Genomic DNA, 27914 nt, shown 5'->3' with positions numbered 1-27914 from the left:
TCACACGAACTATTCATGTCAACAAGCTGCTCGCTACATTTCATCTTGATGGAGGTTGGTGAAGTTTCAGCGGCAGATCTGATTCCTACCCTAAAACTTCCTCGCTAAGTAGAACTCACATAATCAACAGATGCACAAGCTTTTTACTTGATGTAATGGCTTGCATCTGTATTCACTCTGAATTCTTCCTGGTAGGCATTTGTTTTACAGTAACTCAATAACCCAAACGTCAAAGCAACACATTTGGTTTTCCAAAGATTTCTCACACTTCTATCTCCCAGGTATAAGATGAAACGATCCTCTATTGGATCCTTGTCAGGGTCCACTCTCATGAACAAGCTGATGGATGTCACTGTCTTCAGTTCCTCCAGGTTGCTGTGAGGGTGAACCTCCACTGAGGACTGACCGTTGAACTTCATGGATACTTGGACCTGGGGTAGAAAGCAAACCAGAATGATTAGTATTTAAGACTGTATGAATGACCATTTGTAAGAAAAGTTCATTTTAGAGTGTCATTTCCAACTTGTGAAATAACAATGCTCTGGGATTCCCGGCTTGTCAAAAACTGATGCATTGGGATGCGTCCAACAACCCCAAAGATAAATGTAGATTTTTGAATCTCATTACTCATTGAAACTCAAAGTGTAATACTAGCTAGCCAGAGTCGATGGATGGCTAGAATTTTTGAAGGTGCCATAAGTAAGAATGTGGCTAAAAACGGTTACTACACCCCCTCCCCTCCAGACTCGAGGTGGCCAGAGCGGTTAGCGTATCCTCTGTCAGCAATGAGCGAAGAGTGACTATGGCAACCGACAAATCCTACGCTGTAAGTTCATCATTTGTTTGCTAAGTAATCATTTATTTAATCATTATTTAATCAATTACAGAGAGACCTACTAAAGAAACTTTCTAGTCGATACTGAACAACACAGTGGTTGTGGCATAAGTGTAGCGCTCCCGAAATGACGCTAAGCTAAAGCTAAATAACATAATAGCCTATAATAATTTCCCGTTTATTTCCACTTGACCGGCTCAGAGGAGGAGACCTGTACCAGGGAGAGGAGGGAGAGGGGGAGATAATGCAGGGAGGACAGCTGTGCCAGGTAGATTTTGTTGCCTACGCCACTGTAGCTCATTCGTATCTGGCAACCTGTGGTTGCTCGGCAGCTGAGACTCTACTGACTGCAATGATTTGTAGATGGCAGTGGGTGGTGCCACATGCCAAAACATGATTTCAAAACATCAACATGATTTGCGGTCTGCAAAAGATTTTTTTTAATGCAAATATTTTGGCTGTCACTGTTTTTGGTGCGTTCAGTATGTTATATGAACATTATTCCTGAGTCTCTGTGACATATTACGATGATTTTACGGCCAGTTGCTTTAGATTTCTTACATATTGCACCTTTAAGAAATGCAATGAAAAAAACAAATGTTTTGGTCTTGGTCTGTGCATGAATTCTTGATGTTCAGTAAGTGGCAAACGTGTCTAAAAGGGAGCCAGATTTGACATCCTGAAATCAGCCATATTGTAAGCAGGTTCAAAGGGATGAACTAACTTTTTTGGCCACACTCCTGGCCTGGGCTATGAGCTCTCTGATCCTCATGATGTTGGTAGTCACATTGTTGACAGGCTTCTTCTCCTCAACTACCTTCAGCTTATCCAACAGCTCAGGAACAAGCACATTCAGGTTGTCAACTGTAAATTACATTGAATAGGAGGAAATAAGAATTGATGCTGGATGACATACACAAGGAAACTGGAAAGTGAGAAAATCCATGACATTTATAACAGGCTTAATACATGTTTGTTATATGGTAGCTACTTAACATATCCAAGATGCACATCTGTGTTGCAGAACACACTGCAGTGGTTAACATACCTGCTTCCCCAGCGGACAAGATGGCCTGTTCATAAGCAGCTGTAGAGTATTCATCGTTTCTCATATTGTTGGCCCACTCCTCCACCGTTGTGGTGATGGGTGTGATGTTTTGAAGTACCTCTGCAGAGCGGTTTAGAGTTCCCTCAGCCACCTTTAGGGTGAACTCTAGTCGCTGTGGTGTGCTGTCTAAAATTGTGAGCAGAGGTTGAGAAAGAGAAAATTCAGATGCTGTAAACAGGATGGGCAATGTTTAGCTGGTTAGCATGCTAACTTCAGTAGACATGTCTGCAGCACAGTTCATCGATGTCTTTAACATAAAGGCAACAATGTTGTTTCCTGTGATAGATAGTAAATTCTATAACACTTTTCAAGTCTACTGACTGCTCAAAGCGCTTTTCATCGCTTGTCACATTCACCTATTCACTTACACTTTCATACACTGAATGGAGAGGCCACCATGCAAGGTGCCAACCTGTTCATCAGAGGCAAGTTGGGGTTCAGTATCTTGCTCAAGGATACTTCAACACGCAGCTGGTGAGCCAGGGATTCAGACCATTGACCATGACAATGATAATCTTCTTCTTTTTTTAAAGCTTTAAGTTAAAATTCTGGCCGTATCTTACTAGTTATTTTAAAAGAGCAGTCTGACATGTCTGGAACTATGCTTGTTAATGGGAAACTGCAAGCAATACATTAGCATAGCAAGAAGTATGTGAGAAAATATGATTTGGTGAAGTGGTTGGTTTTGTAATTTGGAGATCCTTCGATGTAAACATTAAAAGGACAGGATACACTTGTTGACAGAGGAAATTACTACCAAGCTCTATCTAGCTATCTGTTTCATTCTAATTCTATTTTTTGTACTAAGCTAGGCTAAACATGGTGCCGACCTCCCTCTGTACTAACACACAGATGTGATTATTTCTTTTCAGATATTCACATCTGTCTTTGGGTTTGGCAGCAAATAATACACTGTTACTTTAAATTAACTACATATTGTCTTACCTGTATGAATTCCATTAATGCTCTCCACTATTTCAGCAAGTTTGTTGGTGTTTTTATCCATGGTCTCCTTGGTCTCCTCAATGTATTTCAACTTGTCGACCACCTCAGTTTCTATCTCTGACACAGAGAAATACAGTAACCATCAAAGAGACATCTAATATAATATATTTAACAGATATGTCTTTCAGTGAAATCCCCATACCAATTTGCTCTGAGCGCAATGAAACAGACTCTTTAAAAACATTGTTGCTCCGTGTCAGCAGATGTCCAAGCTGTACATTGATTCCAGTGATGGCCTAAAACACAGAGCACATAACAAAGCTATAGACCTGTAATACAGTGTATGCATGCTGTGTATTTCAGACATTTTACATACATCTTCAGCTCTTTGGGATAAGTTGAGGGTGGTGAGCGAGGTGATATTGGCATCATCGATGTATTTCACAATGTTGTTGTAGACGTTGGCAGCACTTATGGCTCTCTGCACAAAGCCATTGGCATCACTCTCTCTCAGATCCCTGGAGGAGAAAGAATGATGGATGTTACAGTCTAATGTAAGTGTGGCCATATTGTGCATACTACCATCAAGAATCCCCAGTGCACATTGAACCAATATTGAATTCAAGCTGCACTTTTATTTTTATATCAACAACTGATCACATTACAGTAATGTTAAGAGGTTTGTTCATAGTCACAAACCTACAGAGACTTATCATATGAGTATTCAGGTCACCTTGGCATCAAACAAGCACGTGTGTGTGTGTGTGTGTGTGTGTGAGTGTGTGTCAGTGTATACATTGTGCCAGGGGGCTGGTCAGTAGATGACCATTAGACTTAAGTGAGATAGTAACCCTTTTCACACATTCTCTCTGCAGCAAAGGCTCGCTAATTCTCCGCATTTGCTTGTTCACACAGAACCAAGCAGCTCCAGCCTGAAAGCCACACCAGTGTGTCAATTTATACAGCACGGTGGTGCTGCAGATCCTAAAGAGGCTGGATGATACACGTCATGATGTTCATGTCTGTGTGGTTTCTCCAGTGTCCTCCTGTTAAAAATGTACCTTCTGACTGCTGCTGCTGTTGGATGCATTCATAATGTGTTGACGATTGAGATCGTTATCCACCATACATCCTGAAAAGTGACTAACTTACGTTTCTGCTCTAAATTACATAATTGCCAGCAGTAAACACGAGACTGACTCTCTCACTCACAGGGAGGAATACTGGTTTCTGGGGGAAAGTTCATTGAAGTCAGTAACTACAGCAAAACAATAGTGGTAGAAGAAGTTTTCTGCCAGGGGCATATGGTTTTATCAGGCAGACATGTGGCGAAGTGTCAGTAGGACAGACAGGATCGCAGACAGAGGCTTCGCAATGTATATATCTATGGTATTTTTTTCCTTATTTAGTTTGCCAAAGACACTGCAAGTTACCACGTTACTGTTGTTTGGTCATGTAACATTGCTTGTACAGTCATTGCTCTAATACTAACGGAGGCACATCAGAGCCACAGCGAAACTTTCCCACTTCTCCACATCTGAAACTTTCACAGAGAGGACGATGCAGAAAATGGGCGCATGATTCCTGGACTCAAGGGCCAGCGTGAATAGGGCTAGAGTTTGAACTACCGAGGGTAAGAGTTAGTGTTAAAGGGTTTTTAATCCTCAGGTGTTTGTTGTTTAAGGGCACATTACCCTGCTAGTGGGGCATTGCCATTATGGAATGCTGTTGCCAGCAAGAGGTGTACTTGCTTTGCAATGCTGTGTGAGGGTGGGTGATGTGTGTCAAGTGGCATCCACATGAATACTAGGACCCACAATTTCCCAGCAGAACATTGAATTATGACAAGATAATCAAATAAATTCTAGTGTTGCTAGTGCACCAAATTTGTATTGATCAGAGACTGAAAATGGTGGTATAAACAGTACTCCTGTTTAAAGAAGCATGCAGAAATTGGCATTTTGTGCAATTTGGCACTGCCTACACTTTCTGAGTGCAACACCACTGACATATACCCAGCATCTGTAAAAATATAGTTGAAAACTTGTCTCTTGAGGTAAACATTTATGTAAGGCTGTGAACGCACCCTCTCACAGAAGTTGCATACTGCAGGAACAAGCGACAGGGGAACAGAGTGGCTGTGGCTGTGACAGAGACACCATTCACCCCTATTACAAAACACTGTGCCAGGACTATTTTGAAGATGTTATTTTATGGTTAAAAAAAATAATGTTCCTTTCAGAAAAGTTTTCTCCAAATGACAGTCCCATTTCAGAATGTTATTGAGCTGTTTTTCAAAATTAAACCTGATGGAATATTTAATTTTTTTCAGGGTTTATATCTTTGGTAGGCTCCAGTGGGCTTCGGTCTCAGTGCCATAGCCAGGATAGAAACGTTTGGAGAAATGATTGATGCTTTTGCTTTTTTTTTCATCACTGTGGTTATTGGTAACTCATAGGCCTAGTACTCACTCCTCCAGTTGGTTGGCCTGTTTCTCCAGTTCCTCAGCGTGCTCATCAGCCCTCTGCACCAGATCTCTGTCAGCCAGGGAGAGTCTCTCAGTCTTCTCTGTCAGCTTTTGGCTGGCGCCATCAATTGCTGCATGGTACTCGGTCACGTTCTGAGCAGTCACATGCAAACACACAGATCCATATACATACTATGTGCAATGACAGTTTACTGATTATCATTTCATTCCCATTCACAGGATCCTTGTGCCTAAAGTGGAGGACTAAAAAGGGAGAGCTGTTTGAGAACACAGCTTATTCAATCTTAAGAAATCCACAAATTGCTTCCAAATCAGATAAATGATTGACATAAGCTGCATCTCGAGATCCCAGGATGCAGAGATATTGCAGAACCATATCACAGTCTTTTATATCATGATACATACTTCTTCATTCAGTAAACTACTAAGAAAACCTAAGCATCATTGGGAAGCAGGGAGATTTCTCTGCTCTAACTGTTGACCCAAGATTATGAAACCACCATGGGTCTTCCTGACAGCCATCGTTTCCTCACAGTTATGTTGGCCTCACCTGCACTATAGCATCCACCTCAACCACGGTCCTCTTTGTTTCAGAAGTGAAGCCTCTGGCTGTATCCAATGTTTTGTTGACAGTATCATGGTCATCTGCCAGCCTCTGCTTTTTAGCCTGGGTCACACAGAAACAAGCTCAAAGTTATGCACAATTCAACTTTACTATTTGTTGTATTTATTAGAAAGGATACAGTAGAGATAGATATGAAATAAGAAAATGGATCTCCAGCTGGATTCAAACACATCATCACACGTTTAGCGTAGTTATTAGGCAACACATGTTGAGTTGATGAGGAGATCGATACCACTGTCATGACTGTGTGTTAAGTTTGCAGATCACATTTGTTTTCAAGTTTGACGTAGGTGGATTCTTTTACTCCTCTTTCAAACCATCTGTCTTCTCTGGCCAAGATATTTACATTGTTGTCCTCAAAGCAATGTTTCCTGTAGTACTCAAGTAACCCTAGTGGCCCTCCCATGAGATGACAATACCAACTGTGGCCCCAAGATAATTTGAGTTTGAGACTCTTGCTGTAAGTTTAAGGGAGCACACTCGTGTTTTTGCCATATTTTTATTTCTAGTAAGACTTCTAGTAAGATTTAAATTTTAGTGTGTATTTAACTGTCCATGGTGAATTGTAGGATACAGTTCAAGCTTGTGTTACACCATGGTGGAACTGAATAAAGGTAAACTGTAATAATGGGGCAGCCTTGTGGCCTTGTGGTAGTGATTTGTGACATATATCCAAATATCTCTGCTTTGATAATTTGACTGCATGGCTGAGGACGGCACAGTAATGAAATTTCATTTGACTGTAGTAACCCAGCAGTTTGCACACTGTGGCTGCAGCTAGTGTCGACCAATCTCTACTGAGGCTAGTAAGAGCCCCAGATTAGGAGAGGCTCTGTGTTTGGTTGGCACTGATTTACAGCAGAGACCCTGATAATGGAAATCCCTATTCCTGGCAGCATTTTTTCACACAATACTGACATTCAAAATTCAGAATTCAGTTCCAGTGGACAACGGAGCCATTATGTCAGCCAGGGCATGATGACAAGATCATGACTTACCGGATCCAAATAAAAAACAAAAACATGATTTTAAATCAACAAATAAACCATTTCCCGACCTGTCAGGAAGCACAAGCATCTCTAGAGTATTATCTCTCTATAAAAGCAAGGAATCTCTGTCTGTCGGTGTGTGTGCCTAAAATATCTCTGCAGATCAGGATCAGACTGATGCTCACCAGAGCCAACCACTGCAGAGCTCAAGCCCTCGACATACCTTAAAAAACAAGCAGATTTTTCACCTGCAGCAGCGAGCTGGACCGGGATTTTGACGGCGGTTCGGTCCTGTTCTGTGCATCTAAACTGACTGTTGTGGATTAATGAGACTTAACGAGTCCGGACAAGTCTGTTCCGGTCTGAGGAGATCTGGAGATACGCGGACAACTAAGTGGAATCTGAATCTGTGGATGTAGCTAGCTGCTAGCCGCTAACCCACACGGCCCACCTCCCGAGTCGACGGAAGCACTGGCACGTCCAAAACTGGACTTAAAAAACAGGACAATTCTCCTTCAAAAGACCATTTATTTTTGATGACTTTGATATAGGCATCACCTCAAACTCGCAATCAGCAGCCAGGAAAGTATGTGTTTTACACAGAAAAAATAAAATTTGTGTGTAAAATAAAATAAAATTTGGTCTTTTCAACATGTTACTTTTTAAACCTTATGAAACACATCCATTTACATGCACATCTTAACATGTATAACTGGTTGTACTTTTCTTCAAAGCTTGAGATGCAATGGAACAGCCATTAAGTATAAAAACAGACTTTCTAACAGTCCATCAAATCTTTGCTATCCTTTGACAAAAAGGTATGAATATCATTATTTTGAACCATTATAAATGCAAGGAAGACAAAAAAATAAAATAAACCAAGGATACACACAGTTGCTATGGATGCAATTATGAACAATGGCAGTTCAAGAAAAAAAGGAACCATTATTAGTGTCGTTGCTGATCATTCTGAATTTAGCATCATTTACATTTTCAATGTTAGTATCAGCGCCACGACACAGCACAAAAAATTCTGTTAAGAGAGAATATCAGGGGTCATTACAAATAAGAGAAAAAACAGCTTTGATTCAAAACAGGCTTTCATTTCTAACATTATCCTGGGATGTATTTGAACACAAGCTCAAGATCAACATGCTGTATCCACATGTCTTTCTTTGAGTAACCCCATGTTTAGAGCTTGACACTCAGACTGCACACTCTGCGGATCCTCCTCCTCTCTGATGACAAACACTGCCACTGTGCACTGTTGAAGCTCTCTTTCAGCGTCATCCTTCCTTCTCACCAACCTGACAAAAGAGAAATTTATTGTATAAAAGGCTACTCTGTATGTACACACACAAGTCTATCTCCCCTTTGTATAGCAGGAAGGGATTTAATCATACAGCAGAAGACCAAAAGACTTTTTCTCTCTGTAGTAGCTGTAGTAAACTTGTAGCGGACAGTTACTCATAGTTTGCGCCTGTGACTTTAGATATTTTCCTTTGGAAGGATGCTCTGTGACACTCTGAGTGTAAGGTGAATAAAGAAAAGTAAGTACTATTTCTGTTGTACTTACATCGTGTTTATTGTGTGGCATTTCATTAAATTCCATACTTGTATTTCTTCAGTGATAGATAAACCTGTAGTAGTTGCTAATGTTTCCGCTTCTGACCTTAGCTAGCATTTGTGTAATGTACAAAATTCAAAGCCAGTCTTTAAGATAATGTCAGGTGATCACTCTGCCACCGACCATAAATGTACACGGAAAGTGCATGTTGCACTAAAACAGCACAGTTTTGAATTCTTACCTTGTTTTAACAAGTTTCAACACAGGACAGACAGTCCACTCAGGGTTCTCCCCAGAAATATATAGTGTAGTGGCACAAGGTCAGCTGGGGGGGAAATCGCTCCTCGTCGTCCTTCCCACGAAGGCTGGTCAGTGGCGTTTAGAAGCCAAAAACTTTATTTCCCGGCTGTGAAATACCTGGATTGCAGACCAAGCTGGCTAACTTTCTCACCCGGCTCACTTGAAGGGGGATAGAATGATTTAATTGTGTATAATTGTGTAAATATTATTGACCTGAATGGCTCAAGTGAACAGAAGCATCTGGTGCATTCGTGACATGAAACATGACATCACTGATGTACACCAAACACCTCAGATAAAAATCACACACGGGCTGCTTTGCCCATGAAAGTGGGAATGGGGTCAATAGTCAATTTTGAGCTTTGTACCTGTGTCTAAAAAACCTGTCTAGAGCCACTAATTTTGGTGGAAAAGCAGTGTTGGTTAGCTATTGTCTTGACCATGGACAATTCCTTCTGCACAGCGACATGGAAAGAAAGTAGTTCCCACACAGAACTGCTGCACAACAAGGTCTGTGGTCTGTTGCATCTGTGGTTACAGAGCCCAAAGAATACTAAAAGACAATGCCCACCCCGCCACGTCTTTAATACAAGGATACAAAGCAGCCTCTTTCCTCAGGCTCTCTATCTAACATACTAAATAGTGATTTAAGGAGTCTAAATGCTTGCCAGTGGGTTTCCTTCTTGAAATTAAGATGAACATGTTTTGTACATTAATAAGTCTGTGTTGAGCAGTGGGCTGGGAAAATAAAGGTTTCTGTGTGAAGGCTTTGGATATTATCGTGAGGGAAAAAACTGTATTGCATCATTGCTCCCCTCCAAGTGTTATCCTCCTCTGAATGTAATCATCCAAAACTCTCACAGATGGCTTTCTGTTTCTGTTCTCAGCAACCGGATGTCTCTCACACTGCAGCCTTCTGCAATTATACAATGCATACTCATAGTAGGCTCTTGTGTCTTTTAAAGCCAGACACCAGTGCAAAGAGGCAAAACTCAACCCTGTCTGAACATTGTTATATTAAAGCAGTTACAGCAGACAGCACTCTGAGGATGAGCACACTCCCTCACAACAGGCAGGAAGGATCTTTAGCAGGACTCTGTGTGTGTGTGTGTGTGTGTGTGTGTGTGTGTGTGTGTGTGTGTGGGGGGGGGGGGGGGGGGGGGGGGGTGGTCATGGGAAATCACCTCATTCCTCTGGAATTTGAGGATGTTGGCTCTGTTCCTGTTGTCCGTCTCCTGGATGGTGCTGGCTGCGCTGTGGAGAAACTCCTGAGCGTCAGACAGCTTGGTGAAAAAGCTGGACAGGTCCTCCCTGACAGGTGGAAGGCGGGCGTCTGTGGTCATCAACTTCTTCTCCAACTGACGAACACGCCGCAGTACTGGAAAAACAATTCAGAAACACAAGCCATTACTTCATAATATCATAATTTGTGTCACATTTGAGTGATTTGACATTCTGCTGTAGACACCTTATCTGATACTCCATTGCTGAGTCAAAGTCAAATATCGGTTGGAAATTGGATCCCTGCAGATGCTACAATGCAATCTAAATATGTACTGCATCTTCATCTATGTGTATTATTCGTACATACATATAATTTACTAAAAATGGCTCTCAACATGCCCCCAATGACCTGGTATGCATATAAAGGGCAATCATTTAGTTTAGTGTTGAGTAGAAATGTTAGAAATGAGGAAGCAGCTGGAGAAGAAGTGTAATTTTGCAGACCATGAACTTAGAGTAATGATTGTTCAACTGACAGGCAGTAAATTATTATTATTTTTTTTATTTTTCTTTTGAGGGGGGGCTTCAGTTCTGGCTTTAGCAAAGGAATTATTGTGTTAAATATACACACATTCTCACTGCTCATAGATTTAACCGTAACACTCACTGTCTTTTGGCGACACCATCTTACCATCAATTGTCCAATAATATTGATGACCAAATATCTGCAAAAATGATGACACTCCAATCAGCCTCTCCCACAGACTACTTTATCTTTTAGTGCTAATTAAAAATCTTGGCATGCTAACACATCAATTAAGATGGTGACCATGATAAATACTGCCTGCTAAACATCACATTTGTCAGATTTATGTCGTGAACAATAAGAAAGTTAGCAATGTTGTGTTTAGCACCTAGCTTAATGCACCACTAAGCCGAAGTACAGCTGCTGTTGCTGTTCATAGTAGTCCATTAGCCTAATGCCTTTATAGGGACAGATGTGCTGTAATTTCAGCACTACCAGACCACTATTTGTCTCCCTCACTCAAACAGATGACCGTACAAATTGACCTTTTCCAGACCTGTTTCTGTTCTTTTTTTTTTTTTATTGCATTCAAACTTGAAAAATATTGCTGCTGTTTTGGAATTTTTTGGTGGCTTACAAATGAGATCTTGCATATGATGATCACTGATGCGTTATCTTCAGTCTCCATATAAAGGTTTAAAAATAAACAAAAGTCAGATCCACCTGTTAAATAAATAAATATCCACAATATTTTCTGCACTTTGTTGTATTTGTACTGTTGTGTTTTGGGAATTGCTGTAGGTATCCTCACAGTCATGGGCTTCAGTGGACTCATCAGTGGCGATAGGCTCTCGTGGTGACAGATCTAGTTTCCTCATCCAGGTCACTATTCCCTGGGCCATCTCAGTGTTCTGTCTGACCACCTCTGGATCCACATCCTGGTGATCACTGTACAGCTCCCAGTCATGGATCATCTCTGTGCACATGGGAAACAAAACACATAAGTCACTCAGGTTACATTGTGTAGAGGTGAAATGGTTTGACATGGCTGAACACTCTTGAATATATTATCGATACTGTGTGTATATATCATGTGTTTTTTTTTTAAATGACTGCATTCAGCCGGCGAAATAAACTCTCAAGCATCTGTCCAGCAGGAAAAAGCCATGATTGCAGCAAACACATCAGATCTTCATAGGACAGAAGAGTCATTTGCACTTGAGTAGACCTGCTTGGTACCTTCAACGCGCAGGTTAAGATCAGTGAGGTTTGTGCTGAGCTGCTCTGCCAGGGCAAAGGTCTTTAGTGTGTCATTATCCATCTTGTTTCCCAAAGTCTTCACCACGCTCTCCTGGAAAACCACCACACCATTGATTAATGACACTTCAATCTGTGACTAAAGTCTCTTGTTTTTAAATACTTTTACAGATTTTTTTTTTCTGAAGTAACTGGAACATATTGGGTCCAACCTTGTGATCAAGTCTCTGCAGTTTGTACATTTTAGTTGACAGAGATACTGTAAAGGAGAGCATCAATATCTGTGTGAAGAAACTTTCCTCAAGTTCCGGGTGTTGAGGTTTCTGTCTGATTGCTGGGATGCACACGATTTAAGAAAAAAAAGTGCATGCATGGGGGAAAACATTGGCTTACACTTTTAAAGCCATCTCTTAAATGGTTAATGTGCTTTAAAATGAATGATGATGGCTTAACTGACCAATTTTCTCAGCTGTTTGATGTCCACCACTACAGCCTCTGTGGCCTCCTCCAGCTCCCCAGTCTGGGCCTTCATCACAGAGGACTTCTGTCTCCAGCCTAGAAACTGAGCCTGGGATCAAAGCAAAGTCATTTATTTATTAGACCATATTATAATGGATTAGAATTGGCTAAAAGCTCAGTGCAGTTAAGGAACATGTAAAGGAAAAATGTTCACTGCATTTCAAGAATTATAATGTGCTGTAAAACTGTAGTCTCGCCAGAGATGCTCATAAGTCATGTTTTGCAAGGTCAAACTTCAAGTCTTTGGTTACAAGTCTTTAGTATCCTGTGGTTGTAATGAGCTTTTTACTGTCTGCTGCATGCCATCTGGTCTGCTTATAACACTGCATGTACGTATGTATACGTATGTATACGTATGTACGTATGTCTGGTGTGTGTGTGTGTGTGTATATGTTTGTTTTGTTTGTGTTCCTGTGTCTTTCAGTGGCTTTACTATGTCTCCCTGTTTCCTTTTGTTTTGTCCTGATTTGTCCTGGTTATCAGTGTTCATTAAAGTTTGCGTTTTGCCTTTCTGCCTGCTCCTGTGTATGCATTTGGGTCCTGTTTTTGCATGTGCGACAACTATGAGCTAAAAAAAAGGCTAAAAATACATTCACAGGTGAGGGGAACTGCAGTCGGGTGACAATTCTCTTCAAGTGAAATTGAAAACGTTCAGGTTACACATTGTTCTCAGAGCCACTGTTAAAAAAAAGACTACTGAGCATTCATTGAATATGTTGTATTTCTATTTGAGCTTGCATTTACATATTCATTTAGTGTGTATGTACAGAACCTGCAGTCGTTGAGCAGTGTAGTTATAGTATTTGAGCCTGTCATTGGCAGCAGCACCCGTGGAGATATTCAACACTCCCACTTTCAACTGGTCCAGTGTTTTATTCGACAGCTGCAAGTCCCCAATCAGATGCCAAATGCACTCATCACAACCTAAATGCAAAAAAAGAGTAGACAATTACAGCATCTGTTATAAATTCAAACAATCGATGTCTAAAAAGTTTACTCTGCTGTAGCAGAATCTCTGCTACAGTCATTTCACTTACTGATGTTGCACAGGTTGACTGTTGCAGCCTCCAGAAGGCACTCTCCTGTATGCATATCACAGTGGCCACTCTCACAGTCACACTCTAAAAAAGCAGATGCAATTCATCACACAGTGTGAGACAGAAAGCTCTGCATATCATCTTAAATACTTGATCAGCTGGAAACAGGTCAGCCTCTCTATCGTGGGACTTATGGCTTTAGCAGCTGTGTGTTTATAGATTTAAGCTGCATGGTGATGACATTCAGTTCTCCACCCAAGTCTTTGAGTCTCAGGCCACAGGGCCACAGCTCCCAGCAGATGCTTCTCTGACATCATGTGCACTACTGTGGTCGTGGGCGTGGGAACGTGAATACTCAGCACAGCCTTTTCCTCTGGGAAAGTATTATCTGCATTGAATGTTTCCACAAATGGTCTGAGAGTGAGAACAGGAACATCTAACATGTCATATGACAGACAGAGGACTTACTCTGGCAACCGGAGGGGCTGTAGTCCCAGTAGCCTGGGAGGCATCGCTCACAGTAACGGCCTCCAGCCCCCGGGCGGCACGGACAGCTGTGGGTAAGAGGATGGCAGGTGGAACGGATAGAGGCTGGTCCGCATTCACACCTCTGACAGCCCTGACAGCTGGAGAAACCAGAGTGGCCCTCCTAGATCACATGAATGAAGAACACCGTTAGAACCTTTTATCCTGTTCATTATGAAACACATTGTTGTGCAATATTCCTACTACTACTATACTATTACTATGGTAGCTGTGGCTATAATTGAATGTTTTACGTTGTTTATGCTACAAAAAAATCAAACACATTAAAGTAATTACCAGTTACATTGTCATTGCCCGTCACTACCCTGGTAAAAAGTCCAGAAAAAGCCTCTACTTTCTGAAGGAAATGTAAGAATTTCAGAGGATCTAAAGGATTCAAAAGAGACTCTCTCAAAACAACCCAAAATGGTCTTGGGCATGGCCCAGGAGAGGAAGGCTCTGTAGCAGTCGATTAAAACCAACCAGAACCATTATGAGTACAATTAGTACTAAATAGTGATATCAGGGAAGTGAGATGTCTGCACAACGGACAATACCTGACAATACCCCCCATCTGAGAAAAGATGCAGTATCCACTGCCATACCACCAGACTACAGGGCAGCTTCTTTCCTCAGGCTGTGAGACTCCAAATTCATCCTCAACACATCCACCATGAAAAGTTTGTTTTTTTGATTACATTTTCATATATGTGACCATTTCTAAATTAGTCTGTGTATGTAGCTTAGAGAATCACAAACAGAAATGTCATTATAAAATCTTATATTGCTGCTTCACGTGAATATCCTGACATTCTAGTAGAAACTGGACTGAGCAGGGTCCATACGGTTCCTCGCACCTCACACTGGTCGCACAGTTGCCCGGTGACGCCTGGCTTGCAGTGACACACTCCTGTTCGGTCGTCGCATGAGGAGGTGCCACATTTATTGCACTCACACTCTGCAACAGACACAGGACACATTCACTGATGAGAACATTAGCACTCAAATGATGTCTCAAGCATGGTAGAAAGGACTAGCTCAGCCTCGGAAGGCATATGGTAATCAACTCCCTCCACATTTTCAAAACCAGACTCAAAACCCACCTGTTTAAAATTGCCTATTCACTCCACCCCTAACTGTTACACTGCCCTACCTCTATTGTTGTTCCACACTGTATGTTCACTGATGTTTTGAAACATTGTTTATTCTATGTTTTTCTTTCTTTGTATTTTGATGTTTGAATGTTGTTTTATTGAATGTTTTAAATTGATTGACAAAAATGATAACAGTGATAAACCAGAACTGCAAGCAGTTATAAACGGGGGCCAAGCCCCCGGTGTGACTCAGACCCCGTGCAGAGTCCACGGAAGTTGGCCCCAAAGGATGATGGGCTCAGGGCAAAAGTGAAGACACAGGCCAACGTCTGAGCCGTGGTATTCACTGTAACGGGAAGTGCACTGGAAGTGCAAAAGGCTGAATGTGTGCCGATTTTGCCGATTATGCCCACTTTGGCCAATCGTTACTTAACTATATGGCTGTCCTCACGAGTGACCCCATATCAGTACTGTTTCATTACATTTCTATTATTGCAACAAAAAATGAGAGTGACAAGGTAAAATGCATTTAAGTTGATTAGTGTGTGGTGACTTAACAAAGGTAAAGTGCAGCAGAAGGGGGCGGGGCCTATGTCAGAAAATCTTTATGAATGTGTTCTTTAAAATGTGGAAATTAAAGGCAAAAATGCATTTACATCCACCATAGTGCCACCTATAGGCCAATTTGGCACAGAGCCTCTGGATGACTTCAGGACACCTTGACACCAAGTACGACCCCCCGAGAGATAAAGTTTGTGGACCGCTAGCTTACGTAGTTTTAGCATCCTCAGAAACGACTGCACAACAACAATACACTGTTGTAAATGGATCCAAGTATAAATCGCCATCAAAAAGCCACAAATAATGCTCAGAACAGCACCAAATTTCAGCAACATTAGAAACAGGGTCCCAGCACATATTTCAAGGCATCAAACATTTGATATCGTTGCCGGCTTTGTCGGAAAAGATAAACAAAACTCACTACCCGAGAAACCTCTTTGTTGTGGGAAAGCCCTGTGAGTCCCGCAGTAATGATATTCACTGAGCTGCGGAACTCTACTGCACTCGGTAATCGACTCACAGGGCTTCCCCACAACGAGCCTGCAGCTGAAGAGGTGAGTTTTGTTTATCTTATCCGACAAAAACGGCACCGATATCAAATGTTTGATGCCTTGAAATATGTGCTGGGACTAATTACCAAAAGTAATACCAAAATAATAAAGCTTCAACAGAACAGAAGCTATGCAATTACAAATACTCCGGAACAGATGACCATTACTTCTGTATCTGGCAGATGCCGCAGCACGACACAGCAATTCAGCTGAATTTAGCACCGAGCAGGCAGGAAGTCAAGCACCGAAATAATAACATAACACCCGTGTTGACACCAGCGAATCTCAAAAAAGAGACAAACACGAGCTCTTCTGCTCATCCTTCGGTCGGGAACGCTTCGTGTTGTTGTTTTTATAACACAGACCTATAACTGCAGTCGTGAGTGATTATGTGATTATCGCGGAAACTCCTCAGCCTCGCGACACCATGGCTGACTCAAAAAACAACCGGTGGGGGTAACCGGATGGCGGACGGTGGAACAAAACTGGATCGGAGGTGTAATGCAGCGGACAGTAGCCAGTGGAAATTTTGGGTAAGCAGCATCACCAAACACTTGGAGCGTACACATAGTATGAAGCTAAAGGAGTGCAGTGTGTTTGATTGCTTTAACAAAGCGAGTAAATTTAGCAGCCCGGCTAACGCTAAAGACTGCTACACTGCGGCAGGGAAGTACCGATAACACCGTTTGTCCACAATCTTAACGGTACCCTGGTACCGACCCAATTGGGAGCCGGTACCAAAAAGCACTAGTCCTTGGTATAAATCCCTAGTTGTAACTTGCAGATTTTTTGGAGTGCCAAAATTTATTTGATAACTTTTCATCAGACACATCCATTATAGCGCTGCCTAGTGGAGTACATGTGCATTTTTTGGTATAGAAGAACTGTGTCCTATTTTGTAATAAGCCATGCCTACATTTACCAGTCATGACCACCTTCAAGATATGGCGTCAGTATTGACCCTACACCATACCGACCAAATTTCATAAAAATCTATGCAGCCGTTCAAGAGATATAAACTTCCCATATTTTTAGTGCCCCCTAATGGCCAAAATTTGCCAAATTCAGCTCATCCCTTCCCAGTGTCATGGCAACCAAGGATCTCAAATTTGGTGTTAATAGCATTTAGTTTGACCGAGATATCAAACAGTTTACATTTTAATAGCTAGCTACAGAAATTTGTTTGTTAATAATTTGCAAATTTTTTGACCAAGCAAAATTCTTTTGACAACTTTAGATCAGGTCCAGTTGAAGAGTGTACGTGCCAAGTTTCAAGTATGTGCCAAGATGGGACAAAATCCCAAGGAGGAGTTTGAAAAAGTAGGTTTTCCAGTTTTTGCAATTTGCGAAAAAACTTATGGGCGGAAGTGGGCGTGGGCATACCACACTGATTCAGCTCCATTCGGGGAATCTGGGGATACAATGTCTTTGAATGTGCAACAGACGGTGTGGGAGGTACAGGCAAAAATGCGTTGGCTTAGGTTGTAGTGCCCCTGCAGGTGGATATATGTAGTTTTTTGTGTCTGAGGTACGTGCAGGAGTCTGGACCAACCCTCCAAATTGCACTGCCCTCCCTCGCACGGTTTAGCCTGCAGCACCACTTTCAGCAGGAGGAAAAAAAACTTTACAATTACAATAGGGTTCTAGCACTACTGGTCATAGGAAACACATCTGCTTGCATACATGTTCCCTCAGCCCCTCGGGCTCGGCCCCCTAATGAACTCTGCATTTCTTGCTGCATATATTTAAAGACAACACCCACCACAGCCAAAGTTTGTTCTCCCTCCCGACGTCTGGCAAAGATAGCTGAAACTCCTGAATCCATCCCATACACTCCACCATGAAAAGGTGTTTTTTTCTGACTTGATTGTTGTCTTAAGGATGGACAAGTGGAATTGTTCAGGTTTCACAGAAGATTAAGTAATACTATCTGTACTCAAACATAACCTTTGAACATGGATGTTCTTCTTAATGAAGTCTGAGAATTATTGATCAAACATTTCTTAAATGAATGCCAGAGTAACTCCCACCTCTGCAGTTCTTAGCACTGATGGCATCACCGTAGAAACCTGGGGCACACCTCTCACACTTGGCACCGGCAGTGTTTCCCCAGCAGTGCTGGCAATGGCCCGTCACGTTGTGGCATTCATTAAAGATCAGGTTAGGGTCAGAGTTGCTGTTGCAGTCGCATCTCTTACAGGAATTACCAATAGCCATTGGGTTGCCATAGTAACCTGGAGCACACCTGGATGGGACAAAATTACTATGAATTACTATGAAATTACTTTGAACTCTTCAATGTATACCTGTTTACTGTAAACAATGTTAACATTTAACATGTTCAACAGTACACATACTTGGTGTGCTTGGCTAAATCAAAATTTGTCTTTTAGGTCACATATTTCAAATTATGAGCATACTTTAACCTAAAATTGATTTTCTTTATAGGAATATATTCTGACAAACTGCGCTCAAAAGAAAGAGGATTTTGCAGGCAATAATATTGCCATTTTTGGACTAAGGAGACACTTTCTCATGCATCAGTCTCAGTCTTGAAGCCACTGGATACTATCTATCATACACACAACTGTGCTCTGTATAGAACCGTTAGTTGTCCCTCTTTGGGTCAGTGGACAAAGCAACAGAGTCAACTCTTTATCTATAAAGTACTAATTGGTAAACTTCCCATGGAGATGATTTTTTTTGTTCAACCAACAACCTGAGACATTCAACTAGATCTCAAGACTAGAACACCCAAAAAACACTAAGGTATAGGGGAGAATATGTGAAGGCTGCCTTCGGTAATGCTGCAACCATAAAATGCAATAACTGTGCTACAGAGTGCGCAGAGGCCCTAAGCCAGGTGTTTAGCAGCTAGCTAAGAGTAGCGCACAGCAAAGCCCTACTGCCAAAGAAAGAGTGGGTGACAGCAGCGGGGACAGACTGTTGTTCAGCAGCTAACTCAGTAACACAAAGCAGACAGCCACAACAGTAAATATAACTGTACCTGTTTTTATAGGATGGTGCATTTAACAGAGGCCTTGATAATTCTGTGTGTGAATGGTGTTCTTTTCAATCTTTTTGCTATTCATTAATAAACTAATGCATTTTAAGCTGAACCAAGTCCCCTGCTTTTTTGTATAAAATGACCCTGAATCCCTGTTGTTGGTAGGCTACTGTTAGAAGTAATATTAATCCCTGGGTAGTGTCGTTGCTACAATTCACCTGTTACTGTTTTAGTTCTGTAAAACCTCTCGAAAAATTGAGTTTAATCACTAATGAAAGATACAGTAATTGCTGCAAAGATTCATGTTGCAGGCAATCTATGGTGGCTTGCGCTGTGATCTACTGTAAGATACTTTGAACTGCTTGTTGTATCATCATGAAATTCTGCCCAACATCAGTCAGTAATCTTGACTTTTTATAGACTGTGTCAAGAGAGGATCATAGCTTACACTGAACTATTTAGCTTCTTGACTGGTTGTTCAAAGCCGTCTTAGCACTAACCTCTCACAGAAATGTCCAGCGTAGCCCTCTTGGCACTTGCACCGCAGAATGGCACCTCCTCTGTCACAGTGCACTGCAAAACTGTCCAGACACACAGGGGAAAGTATTTCAGACATTACCCACTGCTTGCCAACAGTCTTGTGGCTGCAGAAACAGGAATGTACTGGCTTACTTATTGGTGGGGACAGAGAGGGGGCAGGCACAGGGTCGGCACGTGTGGCGTCCGTCCAGACTGGAAGTCAGCGTATAACCATCTTCACACATTTCACAGAAATCCCCTGCACTGTGGTCCCTGCAGTTCTGGAAGGAGATATATCACAAATGAGTGGCTTACTTGATAAAATTGAAAAATCTGCCATTGCAAATGACATTTTCCTGCTTGATGTAATACTTCGCTAAATGGCAATTAATGTTGGGAAACTTACTTTACAGACACCAGTGATGTCATCACAGTAATCTGCATGGCCTTTGCAGTTACAGGGTAAGCATATATTTTGCTCACTCAGGAAAAATCCCTTCAGACACACCTGCAGGGGATGAAGAAATAAACACCGATCAGCCACAACATTATAACCACTGACAGGTGGTGTGATTAACATTGATCATCTTGTCACAATGCAAAGCTCTGCAGGGAACCCATGTAAGGCACATGACTCATCCATGGCGCGGCATTCCCCGATGGCAGTCCCCACTGACTAATCATCACCATTAGATACGACCGGCATCCAGCAAAAATACTGCAATGAAAGCTAGATCTTCTGGCTTGGGTTCACTCTTATCTCCAGGTTATCAATATCCTAGAGGTTTATCTCATCTTGTTGCAGATACAGGTTACATGTACCTCTTTGTAAAGCAATTTTGCATTAACTGTTTTCAGTTTTGCTAAAAAAACAAAGTCTTACACTTGGTGCAATGCAGTACACAGCGCAAGTGTCATTGCTTCAGAATGACACAGTTGTCATTTTCACACCCAGTGCCCCCTCTGTGTAAATAGCAAATGTACTTGTGCCCACCAGTGTGCCCCTAGCTGTGTTGGTCTTTAAATGAGGTGTGGTCAGGCACACTGCTGGTTGATTGCTATCTTGAGGCTGCAGAAAGCAACTGCACCATAGACAAAAAGCTGATCTAAAGTCAAAAGAGTTGGCCTGTTTCCTGCTATTTAAAGGATGCAATACATGGGCAGGTTCACACTATTCATAAACTCAGATTTTATGATTTCAGAGGCTGCTTTCAGTTATCTTAAATATGTCACTATAACAAATATTGTGGCACACTTAATCAACAGAATTAAAAGCTGTAGTTAGAAATTCTCCAATGGAAACAAGTCAGGAGTTTTAAATAATTAATAAAGTTGATCTGCTGTTCCTTGTGTGCAAATGCACATGTAAAAATAGAAGTACCCATATTGTTTCTGTTGCTGACGATTGATACAGGTAATGTCAGGTAATATTTACTTCATTAAGGATGTATTTCACCCTCTCATCCCACCCTTACTGATAAGGATGACTTTTGATCAGCTGTCCTGTCTGATCCATAGACTGAGATCCACACACACACAGAGGGAGTGCAGCAGCACTCCTCCCCCTCCTCAGTTTATCCTTTTCATATGAAGTCAAACAGAGTTGTTTATGGGACAGATGATTGTCTAATGGCGGGGCATAGGAGGCTCAGGGTCCAGCAGCTGAGGATCACATCCCTGTCCCTCACTGAAGACGAGTGCCTTTGGTTAATAAGTGCCAGGCCCTGGCCACACCTGGCTCTTAAAGGGAATGGGAGACAAAACTGACATTGGTTGGATTTATGTTCCGCCCAAAACACACCCATGACTAATTCAGAGTCACACTTTGCGTCCAGATTATCCAACGTTTAATTAGCAAAATGGTCTTGGACATAACAGTGTATTTAGACTGCAGACTATATATATATATATATATATATATATATATATATAGACAAAAATCTAGTTAATTACATGTTTATTTGTATTGTTGAACTTGACAGACAGTGTCCCAGCAGTCTTACAGACCTACAATATCAAATTTTCCAGAGGAAATTATGGTCATTATCAAAGTGAATATATTATCAAGGCTATACACAGTATGTGATTTTAGGAGATGCAAGGCGGGATGCCATCCCACTTGTTAACAAAATGACCAAAACTCATCCACCTTGTTGACCTATCATCTGTTAAATCAAAAATGTACTTCATATGTTCGGAAGTCTAAACAAACAACACAGGCAGTTGAAAATCAGTCTAACTCATATCTGAATCCATTGTGTTTATTTAAAGTGGCAATGTGAGGCTTCACTCGACAGCTCAGATGTCACTTGATGTTTTTAGCAAACATATCTGCTCAAATCTGAACTGAGGGCACAGGAAAAAAAATATATCAGCACTAAATCAGAACACAAGTTAGGCGTTATGATGATTTGGACCTTTCCTTGAAGAAATGTCCACTCAGTGTTTGAAATTTGACTTTAGATTGCTGTAACTCTTGTATGAAAAAGATAGTATAAGCTGTATACTTTAAACTGCACCAACTGAGTTGTGAGGAAATTCATCATGGAGCAGTTCCCTCCCATTAACAGAAACCTGCATCCTGTCTGGGTGAAAACACTCCCCCCACCACGCGCACATGCACGCACACACACACACACACACACACACACACACACACACACACACACACACACACACACACACAAACAGCCCTTTGAACATCTTGAACATCTGAAGCAGCACCATTCAATGAGGCGTACAATGGTGCTTTGATTGTAGCAGTCGAACTCAAATAGTTTGACCTTCTTGTTCCACCCAGTTAACTCAACAACATTGATGCTGTTCATCCAGAACAGGCAGAAGATGGAACATTCCATCGACTCCCAGCACTTTATGCTTACTTACAATATGACTCACATGTTCCTTTGATTTATTCACAGATGGGCTGTGAGACAAAGATATGCTGCCATAGCTTACTAATGTGAAACATCCTGTGAACAGCAGCATTCTTCCTGCAAGCCCTTTTCTTGTGGCTTCCCTGACCAACAGAGCACATACACACACAACACCAGATCCATCCATCACGACCATATAAACAGTCAATGTATCACACCTTCATGTAAACAAATCCTGAAAATAATGCAAATCAAGCTGGTTTGGTCCTCATAGAGAAATAAAAAGAGTTTTGGTCAAAATTGTCCAAGCCATTAGGATTATTAAACCACAAATGTATGGGAAACCACTTAGATTCTGTGCTAGTAACCATTTGTGAAGCCATGGCTCAGGCCCCTTAGCTGGTGTGATGGTTCAAACAGCTGCAGTGTGTATACACAGGGGAGTCCAGGACAGTGGGTTGAGGGTTAGAGGGAACTGTAGCATATGGTGTTGAGGAAGGACATAGACTCTTCATACTCCTCTAAGTCAAAGGAATGTATCTCAAGTTTACAACCACGGCTTGTGGAATAACATTTTTTCAGCCCATGTTTGGATGACACTTAAACATTTAGGGAAACAGACTCAGGACATGGCCCGAAGTTAGTAAATAATCTATGTGAGTGAAAAAATGATCTTTAAAAACACATCAGATTAATTTCAACAAAAAGTATCTAATTTGTTCAACCAGGGCTTAAAATTAAATGTAAAAAGAACAACTTATGGTTTTAGGGATGCTAAAACAACTTTTTGATAGATTGCGGTTTATCCATCCACTATTTTTCAGCTATAGTACATTGCTGAAAAAAGCTGATAAGAGAGACTAAAAAGCAGAGCTTAAAGGATATGAAATAATGAATAGCCACTCTACCTTCTTGTTAACAAATATGCCATACAAACTTTATAAGGTCTTAATGTGTTGTTACAATGTAGAATATAACCTGAAAGCGAGTCAAGTTGTTTGTTTATACATGACAACGTCCAGAACATGTTATGCATGCTTATGCATGACATGAGTTTGTGAAATGAAAATGCATGTAATGCATTAAACCATTTTCAAATTACCAGACTTTTGCACAAAAAAGACACAAAGTTGACCTTGACTACAAACTTGATTGCTTAAATGTCAACAGACATAATTTTAAGTTTTCTCCCTGTCAAAAATGTAGGCTAAACATAGTTTTTTCTGTTAATATAAATGTTATTAACACTAGTAAACACTGCCTATTAGTTTACCCTGTTGGGTACTTCAGTTTCAGAAGATACCAAATACCAGTAAATAACTTTGGAGTCGATGGTAGTCATAGTCTACTTTTATTATGCACAAAGCCAGGTTACTCGTTTCCTCCTTAGTTGTTAAGCTAGGTTTACTCTGACTCAGCACTTCCATGGATTCATGGGTGATATCAATCTTCTCATCTTATTTTCAGAAACGCAGCAAATAAATGTATTTTGAACATGCTTTAACTTATCATCAACTTATCATCACTTTTAATTCTGAAGTGAATGCTAATTGCACAGTGTAATGGCTGTGGAAAAACAACACCATCTGCATTTGGTTGATTCCCTATATACAACTGCTTTTACTATGCTTCTCAGTCTGCCAATGGGCTTGAAAAATGAAGGTCAAATTATAGCACTAAGGAAGCAAAACAGGAAGAGGCATTGTTTTTCCTGGGTTCACAATCCCCAGGTTACAATGAAAAAACTGGAATAACTGTTGAAACTCTACACTGCTAAAGAAAAAGAACCCCTGTGAATTTCTTCTTTAATCATTGTTCGAGACATTTTTCTTTCTTTAGACATGATGTTGATGCAAACAAATCAGAAATGTTAATGTGAATTAAAACGACTGACATTTGAAGCTTTCTGCTATCTGTGAGCATACTTAGTAAGAATTTTTTCTGCAGCTCTCACGCTACGCCCAATACAGTGGAGAACGATTACATTCATCACGTTATATAGCTTCTCTCTGTGTTTTCTTGTAAAGCACCCTCCTCTAATGCTGCTCCGGCTGGTTAGTTTTTATCAGTGTATATCCTGCATATACTGTTGGCTAAAAGGACAGACCATAAGGTTCACTTACAACAATACAGAGGCAAACAAATGGAGCTGGTATTGAGCACAAAAACAGGATTGGGCTCTCTAGATGAGTGCTGTCTAAAGTCAACACATTCTCTAATCATGCAGTGCCAAAACTGTGGCCATGCCCTCTCCAGGCAGGGTGAGAATGCTCTGTGACAGAGAGTTAAAACCCTGGTATATAGTTTTATAAAGATAACTTTTAAATGTGATTGCTCCTTCACTTGTGTACTTGTGTGTTCGTATATATAGCGCATCTGCTAGCTGACAGGATTCCCAGAATTTAAGTGGATTAAATGTTAAAGCTTGAAGGTTGAATCTCATTTCCGTTTGCCTCCCAACTGGAGCTGGTTGCTGTGTATACTGCCCTTGAAGAGAGCTTAAGACACTGGATGTACTCATAGTAACTCCTCCAAACATCCTCAGGACACGACAGACCCTAGGTCATGAGAATCTCATCGTAAGTCAATTACTGTAAAACAGACTGTCTGGACGCAGTGGCGAGGCCTCTTCTCTAGGGACACCCCTAGAGAAGAACTCAGACTGAGAACTGTAACAAAAAATAAATGAGGAAGTGATCTTTGAAATGCACAAATTTAGCATTGCCAGTTTGGGGGATCGGTAACCTCCACATTCTCTATGACATCTATCCCATTTATCCCATTTTCCCAGGATGTTTCTTCATCTGAATTGACTCTAAGCAATGCATAGTTACTTAGATCTCTGTTGCCAAAAGTCATAGCTTTCCACATCAGTCCACAAATAATATGTTGAAACACTTATGTAAAAGGGTAAAGTTGTAGTTTAACTATGGCCTGACATCGTGTTCCACTTATTTGAAGCTCCAGACAGCTAGCACATGTATTGATGACTAACATGACATCAAAAATGTACGAAAAGGTTGTCAACTGATATATTTTATTTTGAAGCAAGAAATCAGGACACATTTTTGGGTAGATTCATTGTATACAAGCGTTACAAGATTGCAACATCTGGAGAACAAAATGGTCTGAATTTGAGCATTTAGAATGGTTTTGCTCAGACTGACACTGCTAGACAATAATACCAATATTGGTCGACTGGAAAACCCAACATCACAGTCAATGAGATTTTTTTTCACATCCAATGTCAGCGGTTAAAAAATGACTAAGGTTAGGGACTAATATGCCTATGGGGTTAAGTCTATGTAAAGATCAAATGTCAAGTGCAGTTTTTTGACACAATATGAACTCAAGTCTCCTGCATGAATGAGATCCTACATGCCTATGCAGCACTGTAACCCTTACTTTGCCATTGCTACATTGAGGACACACTTCATTTTACAATAACAAAAAGTGAAGAATCATCCACAATCTACATATTACATAATACATAATACAAAAATTATAAAAATAGTAGGGTGGATAGTAGATGACTCAGAAATGGGGCTCTCCAGAGTTACATCCTTCACTATGTGAGTATTGGTTGATTTTGCTATATCAGTGGATACTGATGGTAGCAATACATTGCATTGCAACTATGGTGAAAAAAAAGAAAGAGAAAACAACTTACTTCTTCTGAAAACTGATATTGTATTGCACAATGCAATTGAATTCATCTTGAATTCCTTCAAAATGACAATTGCATTGACCACAACAAACTTGCCTTGAGAAGCTGTGCTCTGAAATACAACCAAAAAAAAGCAGCTGGGCAATCTGTTTACAGTGCAAACTAACCAACAGTGAGCTGAGAGGAAAAAAAGACACAGTGATACTGATATCAATATCCCTGTGAATCCTTTTGTGTGAGTGCTCAATTTTAATCATGTGCAAAAGATGGATTTACCAGTAACTATTCAACTACTATATTAGGAGGCATCATTACAGAATCCAAATAAAATGGATGTTAATTGCAACCTTAAGTAGAATTTAAAAGGGGTGCAAATATTTAAAAAAACTAACAGTTTAGCGTCAGTAGGTCTAATCTGATGAGGTATAATTACCATTTTAGCTGAAAACTTGGTGCACAGTTGAACACTTTGCCTCTGAGCCTAGATCTTTCGGAGGTTAAGTGAGCCATGGGAACATTTGCCAGTGGTCTTACATGGCTTCTAATGCCCTACTGTTTATTGTGCTCTCTCCGTCTCTCCTCCTTTTCTCAACTGTTGTTCAACATTTGGCAGCTGGTTTCCATTATGGAACTGTCAGGGAGGGGCAGGAGGGGCATGACAGTGCTGTAGACTCTAACTCAGAGACCATGTGAGCTTTTGCCTTGGGGTACCTCTCATGACACAAACACACATGTGAATGTAAATCAGGACCAACGTGAAGTCCAGCCAGACAGCCAGAACTAATCCCTCCCAAGATATTCACAAACCTGCCTAATCCTTCACCTTAACGTGCATACGTGATAATCAGCCTCAGAAAAAGTCATAAAGTAAACTTAGCTTTGCTAGGGCTTGCGGTTTACCAGCCATAAAGAGATTAAAGCAAATCATACTTACTTTCAGCACTGACTGTTGCTGTTCCCCAAGTCTGGCGGCAGAAGCTGGATAGACAATCCCTGAGAGGATGCAGAAAAGGCAGAGGCAGGACAAAGATATAACAGCCATGTTTGTGTGTTTGCACTGTGGAGCACTGATCGGTGTCTCCGTCAGTGTCTCCGTCAGTGTCTCCTGGCTGTAGGAAACTATCTGGGCAACTCCTCTTGCTCTGCCACTCTCGTTGGCTTCCCCGTTCCACTACTTTGACCTCCAGATGCGGCACTACACCTCGTCTCGGCCCAGGCTGAGTCCTGTAAAACAAACAGACTTCCTCCCTTTCTCTCCCTCCCTCCCTGCTCTGATTCCACTCCCCTAGCGGACTTGCCTCTCCCCCGAGCCTCTGCCTAAATCACATACAGATGGGAAGGCTGGAAACTGAATGAAAAGAGGGAGAGTGGGAGAGAGAAGGAGAGAAAGAGAGAAAGAACAACAGGCAGAGAGGCAAATGACCAACAGAGGGCTTCTGTCTCTTGAGCAGAAGGCAGGCTGGTAGCCGACAGCGCAACCATCCAAACTGCACATCTTGAGTGTTAACTCCCCATCTCAATTTGCACGACCAGGACCCCCTTTCACTTTGAGCTCAGTCCTCACGCTACTGTCCCCGCTCCCCTCCCCTATCTTTTTGGCCGGGCTGGGTAGAGGGTCTAAGCTTCAACACTCACTCTGCAACTCACAGGCAGAAAAGAAACAGCTGCAACTCTCAGTCCCATACATGAGCTCC

The 27914-nt window shown here is 41.3% G+C and overlaps 1 protein-coding gene across 1 annotated transcript in view; it reads right to left on the bottom strand.

Annotated features, from left to right (window-relative positions):
* Positions 1–27562, bottom strand: part of lama4 (laminin, alpha 4) — a 40862-nt gene extending 13300 nt beyond the window's left edge. Inside the window, exons 1-21 of the mRNA XM_037087091.1 lie at positions 27155–27562; positions 20084–20185; positions 19831–19958; positions 19659–19739; positions 18182–18396; positions 14803–14903; positions 13889–14069; positions 13421–13504; positions 13156–13307; positions 12322–12432; positions 11847–11958; positions 11419–11583; positions 10042–10235; positions 5927–6043; positions 5360–5508; positions 3265–3406; positions 3091–3184; positions 2889–3005; positions 1884–2069; positions 1560–1699; positions 267–431 (exon numbers count right to left, since the gene is read on the bottom strand). Of these exons, the coding sequence (XP_036942986.1) occupies positions 267–431; positions 1560–1699; positions 1884–2069; positions 2889–3005; positions 3091–3184; positions 3265–3406; positions 5360–5508; positions 5927–6043; positions 10042–10235; positions 11419–11583; positions 11847–11958; positions 12322–12432; positions 13156–13307; positions 13421–13504; positions 13889–14069; positions 14803–14903; positions 18182–18396; positions 19659–19739; positions 19831–19958; positions 20084–20185; positions 27155–27262 (2844 nt within the window). The 5' untranslated portion in view covers positions 27263–27562. The remainder of the gene's footprint in view (positions 1–266; positions 432–1559; positions 1700–1883; positions 2070–2888; positions 3006–3090; positions 3185–3264; positions 3407–5359; positions 5509–5926; positions 6044–10041; positions 10236–11418; positions 11584–11846; positions 11959–12321; positions 12433–13155; positions 13308–13420; positions 13505–13888; positions 14070–14802; positions 14904–18181; positions 18397–19658; positions 19740–19830; positions 19959–20083; positions 20186–27154) is intronic.
* Between the last annotated feature and the right edge of the window lie 352 nt (positions 27563–27914).

Source organism: Acanthopagrus latus, chromosome 22 (genome assembly GCF_904848185.1).
Source record: "Acanthopagrus latus isolate v.2019 chromosome 22, fAcaLat1.1, whole genome shotgun sequence".
Taxonomy (NCBI): Eukaryota; Metazoa; Chordata; class Actinopteri; order Spariformes; family Sparidae; genus Acanthopagrus; species Acanthopagrus latus.
This window is presented reverse-complemented; position numbering and strand designations above follow the sequence as displayed.